The sequence below is a fragment of the Haliotis rubra genome, unplaced genomic scaffold (assembly GCF_003918875.1).
Source record: "Haliotis rubra isolate DU_JTF1 unplaced genomic scaffold, ASM391887v1 Scf91, whole genome shotgun sequence".
In the NCBI taxonomy this organism is placed as follows: Eukaryota; Metazoa; Mollusca; class Gastropoda; order Lepetellida; family Haliotidae; genus Haliotis; species Haliotis rubra.
In genome coordinates, this window is record NW_025767646.1 from 2,393,332 (window position 1) to 2,419,236 (window position 25,905).

The 25,905-nt window shown below is 39.8% G+C and overlaps 1 protein-coding gene across 1 annotated transcript in view; it reads right to left on the reverse strand.

Moving 5' to 3' along the window:
• LOC124264129 overlaps window positions 1–25,631 on the reverse strand; it is a 44,686-nt gene extending 19,055 nt beyond the window's left edge. Inside the window, exons 1-12 of the mRNA XM_046698849.1 lie at window positions 25,470–25,631; window positions 18,985–19,528; window positions 18,257–18,296; window positions 17,360–17,441; window positions 16,842–16,896; window positions 15,123–15,286; window positions 11,918–11,994; window positions 10,594–10,671; window positions 10,268–10,352; window positions 7,874–8,108; window positions 6,689–6,810; window positions 5,658–5,807 (exon numbers count right to left, since the gene is read on the reverse strand). Of these exons, the coding sequence (XP_046554805.1) occupies window positions 5,658–5,807; window positions 6,689–6,810; window positions 7,874–8,108; window positions 10,268–10,352; window positions 10,594–10,671; window positions 11,918–11,994; window positions 15,123–15,286; window positions 16,842–16,896; window positions 17,360–17,441; window positions 18,257–18,296; window positions 18,985–19,501 (1,605 nt within the window). The 5' untranslated portion in view covers window positions 19,502–19,528; window positions 25,470–25,631. The remainder of the gene's footprint in view (window positions 1–5,657; window positions 5,808–6,688; window positions 6,811–7,873; window positions 8,109–10,267; window positions 10,353–10,593; window positions 10,672–11,917; window positions 11,995–15,122; window positions 15,287–16,841; window positions 16,897–17,359; window positions 17,442–18,256; window positions 18,297–18,984; window positions 19,529–25,469) is intronic.
• Between the last annotated feature and the right edge of the window lie 274 nt (window positions 25,632–25,905).

Below are 25,905 nucleotides of genomic sequence, written 5' to 3' on the forward strand. Positions count from 1 at the left end.
AGAATAATATTTCGGTTCTATTCTGTTCTGTTCAGTAAAAGGCTCAGTAATATGTTTTGAGAAGAGCACAGGAGATAGGAGTGTGCTGTTACTATACACTGTAGTGACTCTGGGTCAGCTCATTAATTAAATAGGGGTGGACAGCATGGCTTAGCTAATTAGTGTACTCCCTGAGTCTGTCTTTTGGAAGGTCTGTCGTTTGGGAGGTCTGCATACATTCTTATGTTCTTGTCTCAATATGTCAAAGGGAAGTAACTCTACTGTAGTGGTGTAGATAATGGTTCGTTTCAGTAGTCTGTACGTTTCATTATCTGAACGTTTTTGATGAAAAACGGAAGTGTTCGGATTAACACGGCCTGACTGTATATATTTTTATTCACTTTATTCCAAGAGTTAAAAAAAAAATGCTCAAATTACTGAACAAATCAAACTAGGATGATGTACATCTGTCCACTATCCTAGTTCTCAAACTCAAATTTAAGCTTAAACTGCAAGGTTCATGTGCCTTATTTATTTCAAGATTCTGTACAAAGTTAATGTGACCATGGAATTAACATCCTGTTTGTGTCATATATATTTGTTTGTTGTTTAACTCCATATCCCAGATATGTGAGGTGAGGTGAAATTGGGTTTAACGTCGTGCTTGAGAATATTTCACTCATATGACGACGTGCATGCGTGTGTGTGTATGTGTATGTGCGGCTGCTTGTACTAGCCCAGACTTAAGCTGGTTTTATAGTGCTAGCCCACTGAGATACCATGCCACAGTGAAGCATGAATATCCCACTCAGACACATTATACTGACTCCGAGCCGACCAGTCCTTGTTGTGCCCATTAATGCCGAGCTCCAGGCAGGGACCAACAAGTACCATATTTTAACGTCTTTTGGTATGACTTTGTCCGGGGATCGAACCCGCGACCTTCCGCTCTCCGGGCGGACGCTCTAACCACTACACCACGGAGGCGGTCCCCAGATATATGAAATAGTCGAGTCAGGAATTGAGAATTCAGTGATCAGTTTTGTGAACAGCGAACCACATTGTCAAGGTACGATGACATTAATCAAGTCATAGAACCTAACCACCCGATTCATCCAGTTGCCTCTTATGATCATCACTTTAACTGGGGATGTATTCTAACCCGGATCACCAGGCAGGTGTAAGAAATATTTCTGAATATATGTTGGAAAATGAAATTAAGGATATTGGAAGAATCTCAACCATACATCTTTCTTGCCAATTAAAGAATACCTGCTCTAAAAACTACGTAAAGGTTCGGAACTTGAATCAACTCATGTTGAGATATACAGCTCAAAACAATCAAAGATCACCAAAGGTTTGAAAGGTTGTGTGTTTTCCTACAAGCCAAGAAAATGTAATTTTTTTGAGTAAAATTGATATTTTATACCTATCCTGACTCATGCTTATTGGCTTTCTCTTCCTTCCATGCGAATGGTAGTGGAACACTTAGAATCCCTTGTAGTTCCCTGAAGAGGACGTAAAAGTTCTCTCACCCACGAGTTGCCTCCCTTTTCCCGCACAAACAGTCATGTGACCTGCCATGCTTGTCACTCTCTCCTGGGAGGCTGGGAGGGCTTGACATCATGAGTCAAGATAAGTATAAATATCAATTTTACTATAAAAATTACATATTTTTCCTTATCCTGACTCATGCTCATTCGCTTCCAGAATCCGATGGATTGGAGGTGGGTCAAGCCACTTCGTGGATTCATCAGCTGTTCTTAGATACGTCCTGTATTCCCCCCATGGGAACTGTGTAACGGTACTTTCTGGATACTGTTCTTCTAACTTCCGCTGTCAACTCGGGATACCACATCTTGTTATACTGCTCTAAGACAAGTGAATCTTTTTTAGATTCATGTGGATTTTAGATATACTAGTATCTTCTTCTAACTAGTTATCTATAAACAACCCATAGATTATTTTAATATCATTACCATAAATGAGTTACGGCCCCTTATCGTACAGGTAAGATCGTTACCCGTACAGAGTCTTAATCACTCATGCTAGTCTAGTGTAGACGGTGCGAATGGACTCTCAACCAAAACTCTCCAGAGTGAAGGTTATGAACAAGTCAACGTGATAAAGGGTGAGATTCCCAACTCAGCGCCTTTGTGGAACCGTTAGTTGTAGTGCTACAAGAAGTGGCCCAAACTGGGGAATGCCGGAAGCATCCTCGGCGGTGATGTCTCTGAGGTAGAGGTTGCCAAACTCCGTGTCCGACTTTCAAAAGCAGCTCTCCATTATAGCTCATATCTAGCAGCTTCCGTGCAGAGCAAGTGTGGACGCCAGTGCTCTGACTTTGTATGGGTTGGAAACTCTTGGAGGTTCTAGTCCTGCTGCTTTGTCAGCTCACATCCAAATAATATTGTTGTCTTTGAGACTTCTACGGTCGTGTCTGCTGACAACGGAGAGATGACTGTTTCTGCAATCGTGGCTTGAATCTTGACTCATCGATCTGCCGGTAATATGATGCCATTCTGATTGACAACAAATCTTGCTAACTGCAATGCTTCCGCCAGAATCCAACACAGCACAACGCTTGTTGCTGTCGAGGCGCTCCAATCAGCTGATTACTCATGTAAAACAGATGATTTTCAATGATGCGTCATTCTTCGTCTTCAAATCGCCAAAGATTTATATTGAAAGCAAGCTGACATCGATGTGAAGTCTATTTATAGTTGACTGGTTGCCGCGAACAGAAACCATCTGTCACTTGCTACTGCAAGCCTCCAGATAAACAATGTTTAATCTGCTGTCAGAAGAAGACCTCTATGCATCCCATGGAGATGATGGAACCACGTTGCACACTGCTATCTAGACTGTTGATGAAGTCTTTCCACGTTGGAAGGGTTGTTTACAATTGTAGACGACTTCCTGGTATGTGAACTGCGACCGCCTTCAGCGCAGGGCGTTGTCTCTCATGGACCAATCAGATTCCAGATATGTGACCTCACCAGTGTTGCAGCAAATTGCTCATCATGAAATCTTGTGCAGTCGTTGGTTCCTTCGTCATCGAACACTCGGTCTTGTCCGTAACCTCGCTATTCGGCTTGCCCCGGAATAACACGAGTGAACACAGGTGTTGTTGGTTGAGCAAAAGCGCCCGAAATTATTTGCCGCTTAGTGCTTAGTCCCGCTGGCAGTTGCATCTCTATGCTTCAACTTCTTATTCTTCACTGAAGACAATGCAGTCATCATCTTGTATAGATGTTCTGATGAGGTTCCCACGCTTCCTCAACGTTGTTACTGGTTGTCAGTAATAATCGGCTAAATGAAGCGTTTTACAATATTCTTGCACGTCCCAATTGCGTTGTAATACACAAGTAGGTTACTGTAGCATTGATAACTTCCCTCCACATTGATTTTAGAGTCGAAACATTCATCAAATTGAATGTTAATCTAATAACTTTGGGACGGATGCGATATCTTGATGAGGAACTGCGATGACGCCAATCCTAGGCTGGCGTCGACTGTCAGAATGTTCCCTTAATCTCTTGTAAACTGCGCAGGCACAATGTCAAATGGAGAAAATCTGAATGTAGCTGCATTCGTGCAAAGTTGACAACATATTCTTCATGCAGGTTAACTTTGTGTAGCCAGTCAGGCATCTACGAACATTCCATTCACAACTGCATGCATGATGGAGATTCATCTTTGGTGCTTTCTCGAAAGTTGTCTGACATCGTTGTAACTTGCTTCATTAACACGCCTGGGACGAAGTTCTGCGATGTGGGTTGAACTTGATAAAATGCGGTGTACGCGTTCATGAACGCTGAGGCATTGTCTTCATCCCTGATGACAGACGTCTGCGTTGCCGGTGGTTGATCATCAAAGAGCTGGGTAGATGTCGTAAGTTCTCATAACTGCAGGGGAAGATCGTCTCACCGATGAAATAGCGTGTGTGAACGTAATCGTTGGTCTTAAAATCTAGATGAATGTCTACTTCGCCGGAAGGTACGATGTCTTCCTTAACCGATCTGAACTCCGGTTCGATGGGCGGGATCGTGAGAGAGTCGAAATCCTCATTCAACATCTTGTACGTGAGTACTTCATTCGACTCTTTGGATGGAGACGCTAAGTCCAGACCACTTGTGATCCAGGATGTAACTTCCGAATCCGAAAGGATGCCATCACTTTCTTCATCTGTTCTATGAGTCGATTCTCACTCTGATGAACTGTGTCTTCGCGAGTGCATTTGCGAATACTCCCTTCGTGAATCTTCCTTTTGTGAAGCTTCCTTTTGTGAACCTTCCTTCCGCAAATCTTCCTTTCGCAAATCTTTCTCCTGTAGATCTGAGGGTTTGCGAACCCTGTAGATGTCTGCATTGCTGGAATCTGCCTGTTGATCTGAGTGTTTGCGAACCCTGTAGCTGTCTGCGTTGCTGATATTTCTCTGTGTTGTTGTCGGTTTGCTGACGTGACTTCATAGTCTCTTGTAGACTCAGGGACATTCGCCGAACCTCTTGTAGACTCAGGGACGTTCGTTCGCCGAACCTCTTGTAGACTCAGGGACGTTCGCCGAACCTCTTGTAGACTCAGGGACGTTCGCTGAACCTCTTGTAGACTCAATGACTCAACTTACTCGACTATGTAACGTACTCGGGAAACACCTGAATTCAGCAGTAGTTAACAACATACGGTTACCGGTATTATCACCAGTGACTTGAGGTGACTTCCTCTCCTGGTCTATCGCCCGTCTATAGATATAAGATAAATAAATATTAAATTGCAAATCTGATAATTTAATACAGAATCTGCAACGCAAGCTGGAAGAACATGGATTAATGCATGACAGGCATTGGGGAGAAGACTCAGCCGCTGACAGCCGGTACCTGCAATCACTGCAAGATTTCATCAAATGTAAACAATCTACATTATGATGAATAAATGTCACAAAATATGAATAATTTTTCCAAAATTTTGGCATACGATGAAAACTAAATATAACCAAAGTCATACACAGCTTAATTTTGAATAAAGGATCTAAATATTAAAGGATATGGTGCCGTATACGGGACTCCAGTGATCGTCCAACCATCCACTTGGGCGATGAAGGAGAGAGTGACAAGCATGGCAGGTCACATGACTGTTTGCGTGGGACAAGGGAGGCAACTCATGGTTGAGAGAACTTTTAGGTCCTCTTCAGGGAACTACTAGGGATTCTAAGTGTTCCACTACCATTCACATGGAAGGAAGAGAAAGCCAATAAGCATGAGTCAGGATAAGGAAAAAAAATAATCTAGTCATATGAATAAAATCATGTGATATTTGACTTCTTTGGAATAATATATTTGACATCTAAGACATGATATTCTCTACTAATTCTGATACTGATAAATTGGAAAAAGTTTAGCTTCTCTATTTTTGTCAAACATCATTTTTACATTCTAATATTCAGTATTGCTTGGGGTAAAACAAACATGGTCTAATTGAATAATAAATATGAGAAAATATCAAATACTTCAGCCGGAAACCATGTATGCAGATAATAAACATAATATTTACACCAATTTACAAATTTCAAGTTAGGTGTATAATGTATCCTATTACATGTATATGGTCTTAAAATGTTGTTTAAGTAATCAATTCAAGCAAATTATCTGTCAAAGTTAGAAACATCCGCTGAAGCTCACCTGTGAAGCCAGTGCTGCCACCACATTCACTAGAGGGTAGTGAGACAGGGCGTGGCCTCCATCCTGTGTCATGGGGAGAAGGTTCATCTTGAGCAGGTGTTTCCTTACTTCCAACACAGCATGACACATGACAGACTCACGACACTTGCACTGAAAAACAACAGGAATAAATCTGAGGTGAGGTGAGGTGAAATTGGGTTTTACATCGTGCTTGAGAATATTTCGCTCATATGACGACATGCATGCGTGTGTATGTGTATGTGCGGCTGCTTGTACTAGCCCAGACTTAAGCTGGTTTTATAGTGCTAGCCCACTGAGATACCATGCCGCAGTGAAGCATGAATACCCCACTCAGACACATTATACTGACTCCGAGCCGACCAGTCCTTGTTGTACCCATTAATGCTGAGCGCCAGACAGGGACCAACAAGTACCATATTTTAACGTCATTTGGTATGACGTGGTTGGGGATCGAACCCACAACCTTCCGCTCTCCGGGCGGACGCTCTAACCACTACACCACGGAGGCGGTCGGAATAAATCTCACACAAAACAACCCTGTACCAGTGACAGGAAGGGATTGAGTATTACTCTCATGTTTCTTTTGTCTTCTTGATACGAGTTCGGGTGAAAGTGAGATATCGTCACAGTATGGTTCTTGAATGATTTAAATCAAACTTCTTGGGACTGCCAAATGGCCAGAGTCATGCTCCCTTTAACATATTTAAGGTTCTATAAGCTGTTCTTCACAGTATGAATAATACTAAGGCTAAATACTACCATTTGAGCCTTATCAAAAATTCCCCACTCACAAAAATATTTTTAATACACAAAAGGATATTGGTTTTCTAACAAATAAAATACTCATGTTTCCCTTGTTGTTAGCACCTCTGATGGTTGTCATGTATCTGTGAAGGAAGCACAATGAAAACATGTTCCAAAAAGGTCCCAAACATTCTGTACTGACTCAGAGCCAACCTGTCATTAATGCAAAACATGATATCTTTGAAACCAAAGTGTGTGTAACTGACCTTGACATGTTTCTCCAGCTGGGAAGGGTTAAAGTTCATCTCCATGTGGACTGCGTCCAAGTCCAACATCCACAGTGGAATACACACTCTGCCGTCTCTCTCACTGCATGTCTGGAGAGAGACTCACACACATCATTAAACAGAAATACATGAATCCTGTTTTGCAACAATCATCTTATACAGATATGAGGTCCTAATTACTTTATCTGGGAATTTGTTTGTTTTTGCCATGTGTGATTCAATCTCACTGATACTGACTGATTAAATTCCATGATTGACAAGTGTGTGTGTGTTGTGCATGTGCAGGACAAAACTTCTGCCCACATCCCCACTTAAATTTCACTTTGCAAGGCTAACCCTAACCCGATGATTTAATGTCTGTATGCACAAAGTCATTTTTAAACTTATGTTATGGCTTCTTGTCAAATCATTGTATCTGAATATAAATATATCTTTTTCATTATCGTTAAAATTTCGGGGGATACGGACCGAAGTCTTACCCATGTGCATGCAAGACAGCATGCAGCCTTTAACGCCACACTCAGAAATATTCCAAGGATATTCCTGCCAGCCTGTAAATAACTTAATCTGGGTATTTGAGTATTTCCCAAGTAATCCCCCTTCTGGAACTAACCTGATAATTATCTCTGTGTCAAATTATGTTGAATAGCATTAAATTACATTTATACCTTTTGTCATGTTATTTAACTGTAATTTTATTGTTTATCTTACAAAAATTGTTAGTTAAGATAATTTCATCTTGCTTCCTCAGCATGCTCAAGATTTCCATTGTAAATCAAGGGAGGTAATTTTGCTTCAAACAGTTTCATAGTCTTTCCACATCAAAATCAGAACTGTGACTATCATTTTCTTGAAATGCCAACATAACCAGAAAAACCACTGACAACACTACATAGAATATAAACGAGCACAAAGAATAGATCGAAACTTGTTCATTTCCAGATCTGGCTGACCCTTTGATAAACCAAAGCAATATGATTAAATATAAGCTATAAGCTTCCCTATTCCTCCTGTGAACCTGTTTGTTTGTTGTTCAACACCACACTCAGCAATATTCCAGCTATATGGTGTCTCTTGTGAACCTACAATACATTGCACACACATAAACAACATTCACACTTCCAGGTATGTCCATGGAGTAATCATGTATTTGTCAATACTAACCTCTCTGCCTGGCTGGTGTATCAACAACATCCACAATAGCCAGACTGAAGGAAGAGTCAGCCATGTTGGTTAGGAGAACCGCCTCCTGTAGGACATGCCTCTGCTCAGATGACAGGGAGGAATACGGGAGAGTCACTGATTCCTTCATACGCTGCTCGGTTAATGCTGAGCTGAGGTTGTTGTAGCGACCAGATTTGATCAAGAGCTTGATTATGGTGTCATTACAAAGCACAACCTGCAACATGAGCATGGAAACATTTGAAATGATTGTTACTAGGGCTGTGCAATATAACCGGTTTACCGGTATTTACCGTTCAGACATGAAAACGATACGTATTGCGATATGCTGATCGAAAACCGGTATTTTGACATGCATTCGGAAAACCTCGTAACACTCGGAAATCTTGATGATCGTGGCAATTGTGGTAATGGTGGTGGGAATGATCATGTTGAAAATTACATTTAACTGGATTGTTAAGTTGGGTTTGAAGTTGTGTTCTTAGTTTTTGTTCAAGCGTTTCGCAATGTTTTGGATCTGAGTGTTTTAAATATGTACTTATTAATGACCAGTGATCTCTGATATGTCCTGACCAGGTCAAGTTGCTGTCATTTTTATTTTGTCATCATTAAAAAGTTTATATTAAATAATCAAGCATAGTGATTTTGTTGTTGTTTTGCTTTAAACTCGATTATAAGAGTTTTTTGTTAAAAAATTCTTCCTGCAATATATTGCAATACATATCGCAATATATGCTTTCGTATCGCAATATATCGCAATATGAAAATTCTCTGCAATACCCACCCCTAGTTGTTACATACAGACAATAATTGTGTCTTTCTCCCACATTTGGTTTTGTAACGACAGGACAGAACTGCGAAACTCCTCATTAAACTATCACACAGATGGTACAGATATCAGTGAAAATGTTCTGATGAAAAAATTATTGTATTAACCATAATTACCAGGTCATGATAAGCAATCTCTGACAGTTGTATAGTAGTAAAGTAATTTGTACAATAAATAAAAATAACTATCATCATTATTGTGTACTGTTCTGATTTTTCCAAAACATTTATATACACTTTGGTTTTGCTGCAATGCCCAGCATGTAAATAATCGAGGCTGATCTGGAAAAAGCAGTGATTGGTATTTTAAGCAATGTCCCACAAGATGACTATAGTCCGCTTGTTGCAACATTGTTCACATGAATTGCCAACTAAATATACATCTGAAAGCAACAACATGTCCGTAAATGACATGAAAGTAATTTATTTGTCAATACCAACCATTTCAGACATTGCCATGAGGTAGAGAAAAAGTTCTTTAACAAACTATCATGAAATTGTTGGTGTTTTAATGGCTGTTGTAACAAGACAGTATACAATGTAAAGGACACTACAAACACATGGACACAAGGTCCTCAGACTACCACCCCATCATTGTGACCTAAACCCAAATGGAACTTCACTCTAAGAAGGGCAAAGCTATTCAAAATTCAAACTATCCAGTGTGGAGAAGCTGGTAAGAAATAATTTAGACAGTATTTGTAAAGAAACTTGGTAAAATGCATTGAAAATGTTAAGACTGGAATGAAAGATTTGGATATGAAAGGAGATGGTTTAAATCATGCAACCACCAGTCAAATTCTCATTTCAGCTGACAACAATTTCATGATAGTTTGTTTAACAGTTTGTCATGACAATGTCTGTAAATATGGTAAGGAGTTAGTACATAAACACAACTTAGATGCCATTCAGGGGGCAGTGGGGTAGCCTAGTGGCTAAAGCATTCGCTTGTCACACCAAAGACCTGGGTTCAATTCCAGACATGGGTACAATGTGTTAACCCATTTCTGGTGTACCCCGCCGTGATATTGCTGGAATATTGCTAAAAGCTGTGTAAAACTCAACTCACTCACTCACTCACTCATGCCATTCGGGTTTGAGTAGTTGCTTTCAGATGTATTGTATCCATCGTATTACAAGCCTTGCATTGCTTCCAATATTTATTCAGGAATGTTTACAATCTGCATTAACATGGTAGACTGTTGGCAAACACATGCTCTATAGATATCGCATGTGAAGTCCATGCACGTGCACGAAGCACACATAAACAGAGTTACCTCCCCTGACCAGTATGCACCTGCATAGCAGATATACCACAGGATGCAGAGATATTTGGCATTATATGTCAGTGAGAAACTGAGTGAGTATGGTTAATGCCAAATTTAGCAGTACACCAGCAGTATCAGGAGGTGGACACAAGAAATGGGCTTCACACATTGTACTCATTTGCAGAATCAAACCTAGGCCTTTGGCGTGACAAGCAAACACCTTTACCACTGGGCTACTTCACCTCCCTATTTATTGTTATGCAACAAGCAGTACACTGACCGTCTTGTGCAACTCGTCCCTCACAGACTGAATGTCTGTTGCCTCTGTGTTGTTCAGGACTGGGAAGGCAGAGTCACCATACTGTCTGTCAAATAGAAATAGGTACATCACAAAATGAAGACATATCTAGATCGCAGAAACAATGTATTTGAAAAAACATTCATTGCAAATATCTATACAGTTGTATTATCAACTGTCTTTTTAGGGAAACCAGATACTTAATCATGAAACTTAAATGTGAAGTATATCAATGTTCAATGATTCTTCACTGCAATAATAAATGACATAATGTTTTGGAACCTATCCCAAGACTTCGGTTCACCTACTTCAGGAACTGATCTGCAACCATTAGAGCCATTTCAGGTGTTGCATAATCTGCAGCGTGACGCACATCTCTGTATTTGCTGTAATGTTTAAAATCATACTGACAACATATAGGAACATATCTTTTGCTGTGTTAAAACAGTGTATGAAATAAGGCCCGTCCGACAGCCCAAGACGGGCTAGATTTCTGCCGGACGGTCTAATTTTACAGCTAGCCAGCCCGATGGACGGATGAAAAAAAAGATTCAGATAACATGTCCACTGGCACTGTCTATTTAGTATTTAAGACTGACTGACTGACTGAGTTTGGTTTTACGCTGCTTTTAGCAATATTCCAGCAACATCACGGCAGGGGGACACCAGAAATGGGCTTCACACATTGAGTATTTAAGAAGGACTGGTTAAATCTCTTCTGGGCTGGTAAGTTTTTGAAGTTACCTGCCCAGATGTCGGGCTGGGTTTTTGGCTTATTTCATACACTGGCTAAAAGCTATTTCATCAACTGTCAAAATGTTACTGTTTAAAGCAAATTTAAATGAACGCATCACTTAAAACGACTATGACAGGTCACAAACAAAATCGTTTAACTATCGCCTTTAATTGCAGCATGCTAACAACAAGAACTGTGTTGATGTATCTTCAGACATTGTGAGGTGAGGTGAAATTGGGTTTTACGTCGTGCTTGAGAATATTTCGCTCATATGACGACATGCATGCGTGTGTATGTGTATGTGCGGCTGCTTGTACTAGCCCAGACTGAAGCTGGTTTTATAGTGCTAGCCCACTGAGATACCATGCCGCAGTGAAGCATGAATAACCCACTCAGACACATTATACTGACTCCGAGCCGACCAGTCCTTGTTGTACCTATTAATGCCGAGCGCCAGGCAGGGACCAACAAGTACCATATTTTAACGTCTTTTGGTATGACGCGGTCGGGGATCGAACCCACGACCTTCCGCTCTCTCAGACACTGTGAATGTCAATTGAACATAAGCTGGATAATAAGCAGTGTTTGCTCCCTTTCTTTTCAGTGATATCTTAAAATTAATTGGGGTAAATTTCTTACTCCCCATGTTTCACACTGTGCATTAGATGTGATCACATGTTAATTATATATTTTCACCCACAATCCTTTTACAAAACAATTAATTCAATAAAACATATTTACCACAAGGTACCTTTTTTAAGATAAGATTTCTAAGATTACCACCAAATTATTTAACTGTGCATGTACAACTTTTTGCTGTTTCAAAGATACTGAAATACAAGTAGCTTGAAACCCTGTCAGAGTATACATGTGAAAATACAGTGTGTCTCACTTACTCATTAAACAACAGTTGGTAGTACCTCTCTACAAGACTGGGTTTCTTCTGCACTGCCCGGATCCACATTCCGCTAACCTGACGAGAGACCATTAGGTATATCAACAACCAATGACCAACAGCAAGCAGTCTGTTCCAAAATATGTCTCTTCGTATCAGTTTCAGTGGGTTAAAACTTGTAGGCATATGTACAAGCCGTAATAGTCCTTTGCATAGGTGCTTGACGAAACAAATTTTTGACAGATGTGTGCTTTAGTCAGTGGCTGAATTCGCTGACTGAGTGAGATGTATTCTCTTTCAAGTGTTTCAAAGGGAACCCACAAACATGGTAAGTTGTTAGTTGGTTTGTTGTTTAATGCTGCACTCAGCAATATGCCAGATATATGTCAGCAGTCTGTCAATAATCCAGTCTGGAGCAGACAATCCAGTGGTCAACAGCATGAGCATCAATCTACGCAATTGGGATACGATGACATGTGACAACCAAATCAACGAACCTCTTATGACAAGCATGGGTTGCTGAAGACCTGGATTTTCACAGGTCACAAACATGTTAAGACATACCTATGGAATCTTCCAAAGAAGAAGAATACTGTTGATTCATAGCTCTGATCTTGGTGAATGTTACTTCATTATGAGCTACCCGTGAAGGTCCGGGTTAGAATTGGTCTTCAGCAACCAATGCTTGTCGTAAGAGGCGACTAACGGGATCGGGTGGTCAGACTCAATGAACTTAATAACACATGTCATCGTATCCCAGTTGCGTAGATCGATGCTCATGCTGTTGATCACTGCATTGTCTGGTCCAGACTCGATAATATACAGACCGCCGCCATATAGCTGGAATATTGCAGAGTGCTGCGTAAATGTAAAACTTAACTCACTCACTCACTCACTCATTATGAGCTAGACAATGAAACAATTTTGTCCCTTTCTCTAATTGGTTTGCTCTTATCCTTTTCAGCTTCTGAATCCACGAGAATTGTTCTGTTACTCATAGCTGGACAGCGATGTCCTCATGCTACAACACGTTCCCAGTCATATTGTAGCAACAAGCAGATGAAGGGGTGGAAATATCCCATTGCCCGAGTCCAGTGTTTTTTTCTGTTGGGCAAGTAAATTTGTATATCACACTGTACTGGTGTCCAGTTGACTTTCCAATATTAATTATGTTGTTTATTTAAAAAATCAACAAGAAAACGGCCGGTATAGTGGAAAATTTATCAGGGCAAGTGAATTTACATGTGCCACTGCACCGGAGTACACTAGCAATTTTAAAGTTATTTCCACCCCTGATTTGAGTAGTGACGATACTGTGATATGGTGTTCATCAAATTTGATTGGACTATTGTTTGTGTCATGTCATTCACCTAGACAAAACAATTAATAATGGCATATGTGTCCAGGGTATTTGTCATGAAAGAATGGAGAATTCATACAGACATAATCAAGCATGGTTAATCCTTTGCCAGTGACATTTTGAATATTTATGGACAAGTAATCATTGAAGTGTATACATGTATACCTGATGGTCTATCTCATGGTCTACATACCTGGTGGTCAATCTCATGGTCTACATACCTGGTGGTCTATCTCATGGTCTACATACCTGGTGGTCTATCTCATGGTCTACATACCTGGTGGTCTATCTCATGGTCTACATACCTGGTGGTCAATCTCATGGTCTACATACCTGGTGGTCTATCTCATGGTCTACATACCTGGTGGTCTATCTCATGGTCTACATACCTGGTGGTCTATCTCATGGTCTACATACCTGGTGGTCTATCTCATGGTCTACATACCTGGTGGTCTATCTCATGGTCTACATACCTGGTGGTCTCTCATCTCATGGTCTATCATACCTACCTGGTGGTCTATCTCATGGTCTACATACCTGGTGGTCTATCTCATGGTCTACATACCTGGTGGTCTATCTCATGGTCTACATACCTGGTGGTCTATCTCATGGTCTACATACCTGGTGGTCTATCTCATGGTCTACATACCTGGTGGTCTATCTCATGGTCTACATACCTGGTGGTCTATCTCATGGTCTACATACCTGGTGGTCTATCTCATGGTCTACATACCTGGTGGTCTATCTCATGGTCTACATACCTGGTGGTCTATCTCATGGTCTACATACCTGGTGGTCTATCTCATGGTCTACATACCTGGTGGTCTATCTCATGGTCTACATACCTGGTGGTCAATCTCATGGTCTACATACCTGGTGGTCTATCTCATGGTCTACATACCTGGTGGTCTATCTCATGGTCTACATACCTGGTGGTCTATCTCATGGTCTACATACCTGGTGGTCTATCTCATGGTCTACATACCTGGTGGTCTATCTCATGGTCTACATACCTGGTGGTCTATCTCACATACCTGGTGGTCTATCTCATGGTCTACATACCTGGTGGTCTATCTCATGGTCTACATACCTGGTGGTCTATCTCATGGTCTACATACCTGGTGGTCTATCTCATGGTCTACATACCTGGTGGTCTATCTCATGGTCTACATACCTGGTGGTCTATCTCATGGTCTACATACCTGGTGGTCTATCTCATGGTCTACATACCTGGTGGTCTATCTCATGGTCTACATACCTGGTGGTCTATCTCATGGTCTACATACCTGGTGGTCTATCTCATGGTCTACATACCTGGTGGTCTATCTCATGGTCTACATACCTGGTGGTCTATCTCATGGTCTACATACCTGGTGGTCTATTTCATGGTCTACATACCTGGTGGTCTATCTCATGGTCTACATACCTGGTGGTCTATCTCATGGTCTACATACCTGGTGGTCTATCTCATGGTCTACATACCTGGTGGTCTATCTCATGGTCTACATACCTGGTGGTCTATCTCATGGTCTACATACCTGGTGGTCTATCTCATGGTCTACATACCTGGTGGTCTATCTCATGGTCTACATACCTGGTGGTCTATCTCATGGTCTACATACCTGGTGGTCTATCTCATGGTCTACATACCTGGTGGTCTATCTCATGGTCTACATACCTGGTGGTCTATCTCATGGTCTACATACCTGGTGGTCTATCTCATGGTCTACATACCTGGTGGTCTATCTCATGGTCTACATACCTGGTGATCTATCCCACGGTCTACATACCTGGTGGTCAATATTATGGTCTACATACCTGGTGGTCTATCCCACGGTCTACATACCTGGTGGTCTATCTCACTAGGTTTGGGTACAGCATTCCTGTCTCTGTCCAACTGTAGATGGACAAAGTCCACCCCTGCAGCCAGATCCTCTTGTGACAAGTCGGACACCCAAATACCCTTCATGTACAGCTGACCGTTATGGTGAGGGTCCAGCAGCAATGTTCCTGTCAAACAAAGACCTCACTAATGTGGACAACTGACAGTACTGATACAACGTAAATATCCACAGAACTGAAAGACTGGGCATAGTACCTCTCCCACTCTTTCTTAGTCTGTCAAATATATCCAAGAAAGCGCATGCAAGTCTAGAAAATGTGTCAAGTATAGATTTCCACAGCTTCTGAAAATGAAAGTCTCAGGGCTTCTTTTCATTTTATTTTACGGGTTTTTTTACAATGAACTTTTTTCTGTAATATACAGTGAAGCCTCGTTAATCCGGACGGTTGCGTTTCTCAGCAAATTCGTCCGGATTGCTAATAGTCCGGACTACTGAATCAAGACCCAAGTTGCTTCCCTTACTATTACAAAAACGACACGAATCTGGATAAAACAAATAAGCATTTAATGTAAAGCTTATTGAATTCATCACATCAATAATTTTACCGAGTGACATCCGCATGTTGATCCGACGTGTCTGATCACGTCCTTCCTTAACACAGGTGAGGTAATGGCTAACAAGCGATTGTAGTATGCCTTGAATGTCCGAATTATTCCTGCATCCATCGGTTGAATATGATACGCGGTATTTGGTCACATTTCGCAAAGTTAACGAAGCACACTTGTGACTTGCAGCGTTGTCGTAAAGCAAAAGTCCACGTGACCGCATCTGTCTGTCAAAGTACATTAACCAATCACAAAACAGCTCACTTGTCATCCACGCCTTTGTATTGTGGTGTCAATCAAAGTGTAAATGTACAGTATCTTCAGTCGGGAGCTTTTAATGTCTAATTAAAACAACAACCCAGTTGGCCAGTTAATTAAGTAAACATCGCCGGGAAGTGTTGTTACGGTTCGTGAACACGACTTACAGCGTCCGGACTGTGAAGCAATTTACTGTTTATTTTACTGATTGGTGACAGCTACTTGCCGTCCGGTTCTGGAAACCGAATTCCCGGATTATTGAGGCAAATTATATAGGCATAGATTGGTAACAAGCTGAAATCGTCCGGGAGACGAGACATCCGGATTATCGGAGTCCGACTAACGGGGCTTCACTGTCTGTAATATACGTTCATTTCAGAGACTAGTTGTTAGTCTAACACTTTCCCAACCCATCCCTGTCCCAACCCTTCCACACACCCAGCCCCTCTCCCAACCTTCCCCAAACCCTGCACCCCTCACATGTATCCTGTCAGCTGGCATTCAATATTATCCAGTTTAATATATCTCCATGCTATGATGACTTGCTACCTGTACTCATGATTCCTAATGTTTTGAAAATGCTTTTCAGGTAAAGCTACAGTACAGAGTGGGCTCTTGGTATTTCGGACATTAAATGGTAATCATAAATCCTATGATAATCGAGGAACATCAACTGATGCATCTTCTCAGGATTTAGCCACCTGTATCTGGTAAAAACATCTGCAGGAACTCCCATTCTGAAACATGCACAGAACAGGGGCTACTTTGTTGAAACCTCTTCATTTTCAAAGCAAATGCATGGACATTACTGCAACAGCAACAATAATGTCATAAAAATAATGTCACAAACATACATACCTAGTTCAGTTTTAACAAAGTCAGCAGGAGGTCTCAAAAACAGGAATCTTGGCAGCTGAAAGAGATTGGTATATGTCACCAGACCACCATGGTTCAAGCTCTTGGAAAGAAACACAAATGAACTAGGGCTGAAAAACTCATAACAAAATCGCACAAGACCTGAAACAGCATTGTTAAGATATGACAGTATTTATTCATCCAGGGTATGAAACTCCCAAAAAGATGTAAAACTTGCCAGCCCTGACTAAAACTTACCTGCCCACTATTAAATATCTTCACATACCAGTACATGTCTAAATTTTATCCCGACCGTCGGGCAGGTGAATTTGAGAATCTGGCTGTCCGTGTTGAAAATAACCCGTCCTGGGCTGTCGGGCAGGCAGGTGTTTCGAACGCTGATTCACCAAATGTTAACATTTGCTCAACCATTCACATGCCATACGTCCATTAACAGGTGAGGCAGCATTCATGCACTAAATGTTGCATATATTATACATAAATAAGTTACCACTACTTACAAACTTCTTCCAGTCTTGGTTTTCAACGCCGCTGATCTTTGTGCATGTATAAGACTTCTCACTCGGACCTTGTGCCATACCGCTGTTGGTAAACAATGACTAATTAACATGACTGAGGTCATAACACTTCAATTCTGGTTTCATTTCTGACATTGCATGATTCTATCTATCAGCAATCTTTGGTGTCAACTGCCAAAACAATTTTGGCAACACTGCAAAAATATTTTTTGGAAAATCTCTCCCAATTTTGTAAATAAGAACTGAATTGTTTAACGCCACATTTAGCTGTATTCCAGCTATAAATCTCTAAATAATTGAGTCTAGACCAGACAATCAGGTGATCAACAGCATGAGCATTGATCAGTTGTGATACAATGACATGTGTCAAAAACGTCAGTAAGACTGAACAATCTCAAAAGTCGCCTTTAGGACAAGCATGGGTTGCTGAAGACCATTTCTAACCTAACCCCAAACTAGTGGCAATCCCATGTTAATGCCAAAACCACAAAGTTAAACTTAAATCCCTGAGAACTGGTGATAAATAAGGATCATAATCCTGCCAAATCTAGGACTTCCAGAAAAGATCGCGTTCCTGGCTTAGCGATTTCTGCTTTGCACAGCAAGTCATGACCAACAGGAGAATAACGAACAGATGCAGATTATGACGTTTAACACTTGTGCAGGCCTGGACCTAGTCAAGTTTGTTTTAGTCTTGTTAGCATAGCTGACAAAAAACATTAACACTAAAATCGCCCGTACATATTTTCAAGTAACAATGTCATGATTCCAAATTTTGGGCAGATACATGTTAATATATTCAGATGTGAACTGAACAGAAAACAGACAAATGTGACTGTCAGTTTTGGGCATGAAGTGATAGTATGTTTATTTGAGTACCTTTTATCTTGATTGATGTTTTCAAGATCCTCAAGTCTTTCTGTGTACAAAAGACAACATGGTGTTAGAAATGGGAGTGAACATAATATATACTCCTGACAATACCTCGTATACTTCTAAGCATATGAAAGCAAGCTGTCTAAAGCATACAGGGTACAATGTGTGAAGTATATTTCTGGTGTCCCCCACTGTGATATTGCTGGAATATTGCTAAAAGCGGCGTAAAAATAAACTCACAACTAAAGCATACAGGAAATATCAGAAAAATTCACAACATAAAATACAAAAAATCCCAAGTTACACTATTATTGTTAAAACTATTGTCATGAACATGCAGGGGAGAACTTTATTTCACTGACAATGTGGTTAGTAAGCTGTAGTTCTTAGTTGTACAAGCGCTTGCTTGCCCACATGGGTTCGATTCCCCACATGGGTACAATGTGTGAAGCCCATTTCTGGTGTACCCTGCTGTGATATTGCTGAAATATTTCTAAAAGCAGCGTAAAATCATACTCACTCACTTACAATACATAAAGCATAAAATGAAAAGTTACAATACATATAAGAAAACATCCAGCCTGTTACAAAGTAACTTTTTTCAATTTGCCTCCCAAATGTGCTCAGTTTGAAATCCTGGACAAACAGCGGGGGTATAATCTTACATCACTGACACGAAATTGATGCATTTAAGTTCTCACCATAAGAAAACAAATTAATTCAAGACTTACCTGAAATAACCACTGACAACACTTTTTCACCAAATTCTTCATTATGCAACAGTTGGAACTCCCACACATCACTTCCCGTTTCCATAGTTACCAAATGACCTTGTCTTACCAGTGCCAAAGCGCCAATTTTCAGTCCTTCACCAAACTGGCCAATCACCTCTTTTGTATCAGCTTTTGCACTGTATCCTAGCAACAAGATCTTCTTCTGCAGTGCTGTACATTCATTAGTTAGCATTAGCCTATTGTCAAATATACTGTATATAAGATGTCCAAGAATTGTTTCTTTCTTGGTCACTGGGTTCTTGATTAATGCTTCATATTTCTGTTCAGAGACATTTTTCTTGCACCTGAATTCAACCATGACATTGGAATCTAAAGGTAGATCATCCAGCATGGCTGCCATGGAATGAAGGCCATCATGCCAATTTTGAATGAGTTCTCGTATTCCTTCCCACGTTCCCCAAGATCTGGCATATCGTGATGTCACAGTAAGGGGGATAACTCTCTGTGTAGTCATGATGATGACTCACACACCTGTAAAGAACTGAAAAACAAAAGAAAAAAAGGATCATGTAACAGAACAATACATCAGTTAGATACATATGTATTAAAATTGTTCTTCATAGAAAAAATAATAATTTCAATGTTGATTATATTATACTTGATAAACAAAATTGTATTTCTGTTCATTTCTTGATCACTTGTTTCCTAATTTGTTATCTAGGAAGTTGAATCATCTGAATAATAATTATAGTATTATGGATGACAAATCAAAAAGAATATTTCACAATTAGCCAGAACACATTCTACAGGTATGCTTAATATGGACTAGTAAAAGTGGGAGCGTGAAATTCAGAAGGGTATAGAGTCCTTTTTCCAATCTGAATATATACTGAACATCATTGAAAACGCACCAGTCTAAAATTGTCCATATTTTCATCAAGATGGATTTCAGCATGACAATGATCAATGAATATATAACTAACATGAAGTCGAAGGGCATGTCCAGTTGAAAAAATGCTTTAGAAACAAATTCCTGTCCACAGTATGACTCTTAATTCCAAAATGCATCAACATGCAGCCACGCCATGAAAAAAGCGCAAATTTCATTCTGAAATCATACTGACTGTGACATTAAAAGCAGGTGTATGAGAACCGATTCTCATTGCTTCACTAACGATTGTGAAACGAGGACAGAGATGCCGAGGTTAACACTTCACGAAAGAGAACGTGCACTAGGCATGATTCAGGTTGGCACTAGCAGCAGGGATATTGCTCGACAACTTGGACTTGGCCACTCCACCATCGTTAGGCTTCATACACGACATCAGTAGACAGGCAGCACCCATGACCTTCAATGACCTTGGCAACAACGTGTTACGACGCTCCATCAGGATCGCCATATTGACCTTGTCCATATCAGTCATACTCATTGAACACTGCCGACTGCCAAGACTGCTGCACTAGTTCAAGGTTAACGTGGGGGTCATCAGCGCTGACTCTATGCGACGCCGTCTACACTCTACAGGACTTCATGTTCGAGGTCCTTACGTTGGACCAATTCTGACTGACAGACACCGTAATGAACATATACAATGGGCTAGCAGTTATTTTCAGTAAAGGTTACAACAATGGTATGGTGTGGTAGTCACTGACGAGTCACATCTTCATCTACGTAATGCTGACGGCCAATTACGTGTTTGGCGTAGACGTGGTGAACGTTATGCTGATGAGTGTGTGGTTCAGACAGACCTTTGGGTGATGGGTTTTTCTTTGTCTGGGGTGGAATAAATAACAATCACAGGACTGCCTTCATGTCTGTCAAGGGAGAGTTAATGCCCTTTATAAACCGTGAGCAGATTCTTCAGAATCACATTGCGAAACCACCTGGGATCTGTCTTCAATCACCACCAAGATGTCCATACTTTTCAACAGGACAGGCCATTGCAACACACAACAAGACTTTCCATGCAGTATCTGGCCTTAACACAACCAGGTTATTCATTGGCCAGCACAGTCACCAGATGTATCACCCATGGAGCACTTGTGGGATCTAAATTGGTCAAAGTCTTCGTAAGCAACAACAGATGCTAAATTAAACCTGGGAACTTGAGTCTGCACTCCTGCTGAAGTGGAATGCCATCCTCAAGAACTCTATTTGGACGCTTATTGACTCAATGAGGAGACGTTGAACTGCATGTGTCAATGCAAATGGCGGTCACACACAATATTGACTTTTCCATTTGACTCCATGTATGTTTGATCCTTTCTGACTGTGGAACATTCAATGAATGAGCAGTCTTTTCTGTGTTGTTGTTTTTGTCAGTCGACCATCTGTTATTATCCACTCAAAACATATTAATTCCTTACACATGCTTTTAATAATCTGAACTTTTATAAGTGGTGCGTTTTCAATGATGTTCAGTATATTTTCAGTCAATTACATCAGGGTCTTCTGCATAACAAGAAAATGCCTTAAACACTAGACTACCCAACCATCCTTTGTTACTTGGGCTGCAACAAATCCACTAAGAGGTGAATATGACAAATGTCACGAATATTGGGTCATGAATACAGCAACAAGTTGATGTACTATTCATTAAATCATAAATGTAGTTAAACATTAACAAACAAATTCTTTGACATATTGTGACTATATTGACAGTGTTGATTTATCACAACAATGACCAGTGGCCATGTTACAGTCATATTGTATAGCTAAGAGAGTTGACCTTTATCCTGCCTGACCATATATATACTGAGGAAAGGAAATAAGAGATCATATGAAAGCACAAGTGTTCCTTTATTTTTTCCAGCTTTCTTAACAAGTTGTGCGATACAAAGCTTATGAGGAAACCTGGGGAAAAAATAAAGGAACACTTGTGCTTTCATGTGATCCCTATTTTTATTCCCTCAGTATATATTCTATTTTCATATCTTGCTTTGACAAGTTACAAGTTCTATTAAAAACACTTCTGTTAAAAAAAATAAAGAATATTCTATTCTAATACTCTTTATGGCCCTATATCTTACCAATGCCAAACATGCAACAAAACAGATGTTTGGGCTTTGAGTGAGTGAGTGAATTGGTGAGTGAGTTGGTTTTACGTCGCTTTTAGCAATATTTCAGGAATATCACGGCAGGACACCAGAAATGGAGCTTCACACATTGTACCCGTCCATGGGGATTCAACTAAGGTCTTAAGCGTGACAGCAAATGCTTTAAGCACTAGGCTAACCTACTGACCTTTTCGACTTTGAAAAAAACAATGACTATTAACTCAAAAGCTGTTAAATACCTTTTGCAAGTTTTGTTTAATCAAGAATGATTGAATGAATGATCAGTACTGGAACTATAACACTGGTGCCAATGTCAAAGGGAACTCCATTGTCACATTGTTTGGTCACAGGTTATTATAAGCAGGGCTCCAGATAATTTTTCAACATCAGGTGTATACTCCTTATTTTTGTATATGAATTACTGGAAAACCTATAAGAGTACATTTTGAGTACTGAATGGAATTTAATGCAGTATCAGTAATCTTGTGTTTCGTTTCATATATGCACCACAACATTGCTACTCTTAAGTGTAAATGGGGCAATAAACAATAAAAATAATACTTTTTCAGATAAATCACGCCTGTAAATGATTCTAAGACCCATGCATTCATTGCTGTAGAACATATCTGCTACGCTTTTAAATTATTTCCTACCATATCATGCATATTTTTCAGCATTACATACCAATACGGCCCTTATCTGGAGCCCTGTATAACGGATTATGCGTTCTGATGATATCAATAATAATGTGTATTTGACATTAGGTACCTACTGAAATGTGCCCCTGGTAACCCATAAATTCTCCATACTAACTGTCCTCTAAAGTTACTGGAAATTACCTGTAACGACAACCCACCCAACAGCATCTAAGTGTCCTTTCTGTATACACAATATTCCTCGAAAAAATTCATTCGGTACATATTTGACAGCCAAAGCCAACCATGACCTTTACCATCATCAATAGTATCATCAGCTCTCGATGCTTTCCCTGCTTCTCACCAAATGCAATGAACAACTGGTAAAACATGCTAACTTATAGATAGGCAACATTATTTTAAACACAAGACATCACCAGAGTATTCAATAATGTCTCTGTGACGCAGTTATCAAAGATTTAGAGAATAATCTGTCTAGGTATTTAGTGGATTACAGGAAATATGCTCGAAGTTGAATAATGTTCGTTCAGTGCCGAGCACCGAACATTAGGCACTTTAACGTGGGCATCATTATTTAACGTAGGGCATATTTCGTAATCACCAGACCTTGTTGGTTATTCCCATTTTATTACCCATAATGTAAATTCTAAAAGAAGAACCACTTTAAATAAAACCACCCGGAGACAGGACTTGTGACCTCAAACAATTGATTCTGCATGCATGCATTAAACCTAACTTCCAGCCAGGTAATACAACATAAATTACGCTTATGGAAATAGTACATCATAAAACTCCTTTAAAATACAACAAAATTATTATGCCTGGAATAATAAATTGAACATTTGTTAATATGATAAAAATGATCTTTTAAATATATCATTGAACTACATAAGAGCTAAACATTTATTCGGACCAAGTCAGTGCTACGGGAACATTGTTCATTCACGAACTGACATGTTTTCTAGTGACGGGTGACGGTGTAGTGTTTGAACACACTCTGGCAAAAACTGTCAATTTTTGGGAAAGCTCAACGGTTAAAAGTTGGGAAATCTAAAGAGAGAAATCCATCCTACTCCAGTATACATCTAGAAAAACTTTTCTGTCAAGAAACTCAAATAAAGTTTGAAGATTAAACAACATTTTGTTCCTGTGGAAGGCGCAGTTAGCACTTCTCGCCTTAGTAGAGTACAGCAGGTTCCAAGAAGGATAACTCTAGTCGGAATTGAAATCTCATAGAAATGTGTCAATCTCTGCATCGGATACTGGGACCAACTCTTCGATTGATTAGGAATGCATGGATATAAAAAGTCATCTTGAAGAAGAACATTTAGCACTGATTCCGGTAAAGAAACTAGCTGTTTTCTGGTTCGATGGCATGGACGCATTGTCCGACTTACTTGTCACACGCTTCAGATAACATCTTTAGTCGGTATCTTACTTGCTTCTATTTCCTAATTCAGTTTCAACAACAAAACAGGTTTTGGGAATTCAAGGGCTGTAAAATTCAGATCACTCTTCCATTTGATCACCGATAACTTTAACTAGGTAAGTGACCTTGATCGAGTTAGCCTGAACAGCGCCATGTTTTGTTTACAAACAATGCAAACGCATTGTTTGGTGAGGTTTTTAAAGATTATATAATTTAAAAAGACTACTATTTATAACGCAGTTTTATTCCAAAGTAATAACGTTTAATAAAAAGAATATTCATATTCTTTAACCTTAATGTTTTCTTTTTTAGATCTCGGAATGTGTGATTACATTACTTAATGTCAATTTATCAATGAATCGATGAAACTTTATGAATGAACGTAGTGTGTGAAAGTAGTTCCGGCATCCAATGAAAATGTACAAATATACGATCAACCAATCAACGTCGAGAATCACTAAATTGCACACTGTGCAAATATCAAAAAGATATTACACGGGATCTCCTCACCCGTATGGGTAATAACTTGTTATAGTAACATATAAACATTGCCATCCCAAAACGTATGAAGTCTGAAAACATATAATCAGACGATACATGAACTTCTATCCTCTTGCTATAGGTTTTCGGATGCTAAAGAACATCTGTTATCATCTTGATTATCACATGAACAATTGTAAAGCATGTCCTTGACTTCTTAAAGGCAATTTTATCGTAAACACAACCCATCATTCGAGTATTTTCAATGTCTGTGTGACGCTACCCATCACTTTGTATCCGAATAAGCACTGCCATCAGAAGACATGTAATCCGACAATATTTGTTTGAATATCTGGATGCTACGCACTATATAGATGAATATTCCTGAAACATTACATCAGTAGAGGAGCTACTCTCCCAAAGTCCTCCACAGTCTGGGAATACTTGAACAAATTCATTTCCAAACAGCTAGCTAGCTTACAATTTTCAGTGTTCATGATGGTACTCAACTTCAAGAATTTCAAGACTATATTTAGCATCCACCCATCCCGTGTTTCCGTTTATGACCTTTGCAGAAAGAAGTGAGCATACACTTCAGAATATCCGTAAAATGTGAAAGTTTACTATTTAGCAGCATCTGCTGTTTATTACAAATTTCATATTATGTATTTTCGGACATAAGAAACATTCCTTCCTTTATCTTTATCAATAATCACGTGAACAACTGCTAAACATGTCACTCACTTATAAAATCTGAAAGCAATCATCCGAGTATTTACAACATCTGTGTGATGCAACAGACCTCGTTATAACGCGAATAAACACCTCCCTCCGAAAACCTCACACCTCTTTCACCTTACCACAAAACGCCGCTGCTGTGTAAAACTTCACTGTCTGATCGATGTTACCGACTTTCATTGGTCTGATAACAGTAATGCGAGACTGTCAGCTCAAATTCCAATTGACACTTTCTCAAAATAGCACCACAATTATCTTACTCAGTGCTGATGGCTCTTGTCCTTGTTTACCTGTCTTGGATGAAAATAGTTTAGAGTTACCCGCCCTTGGTGTATATGGCGGGAAATTATGAACAGAAAAATGTCACAGAGTTTCGCTGTACAGAATCATTGTCAACCAATTCTGAATGATATAAAGATATTCACAAAATATAACTGAAGAGATCTACATTATATTAATCATTTGATCTTATACTGTATTGTACATTAGCTGACGGATGACTCATGATTAGCGAACATATTGCATACCATCGTATAGGTAAAATAACATGTATCTAGA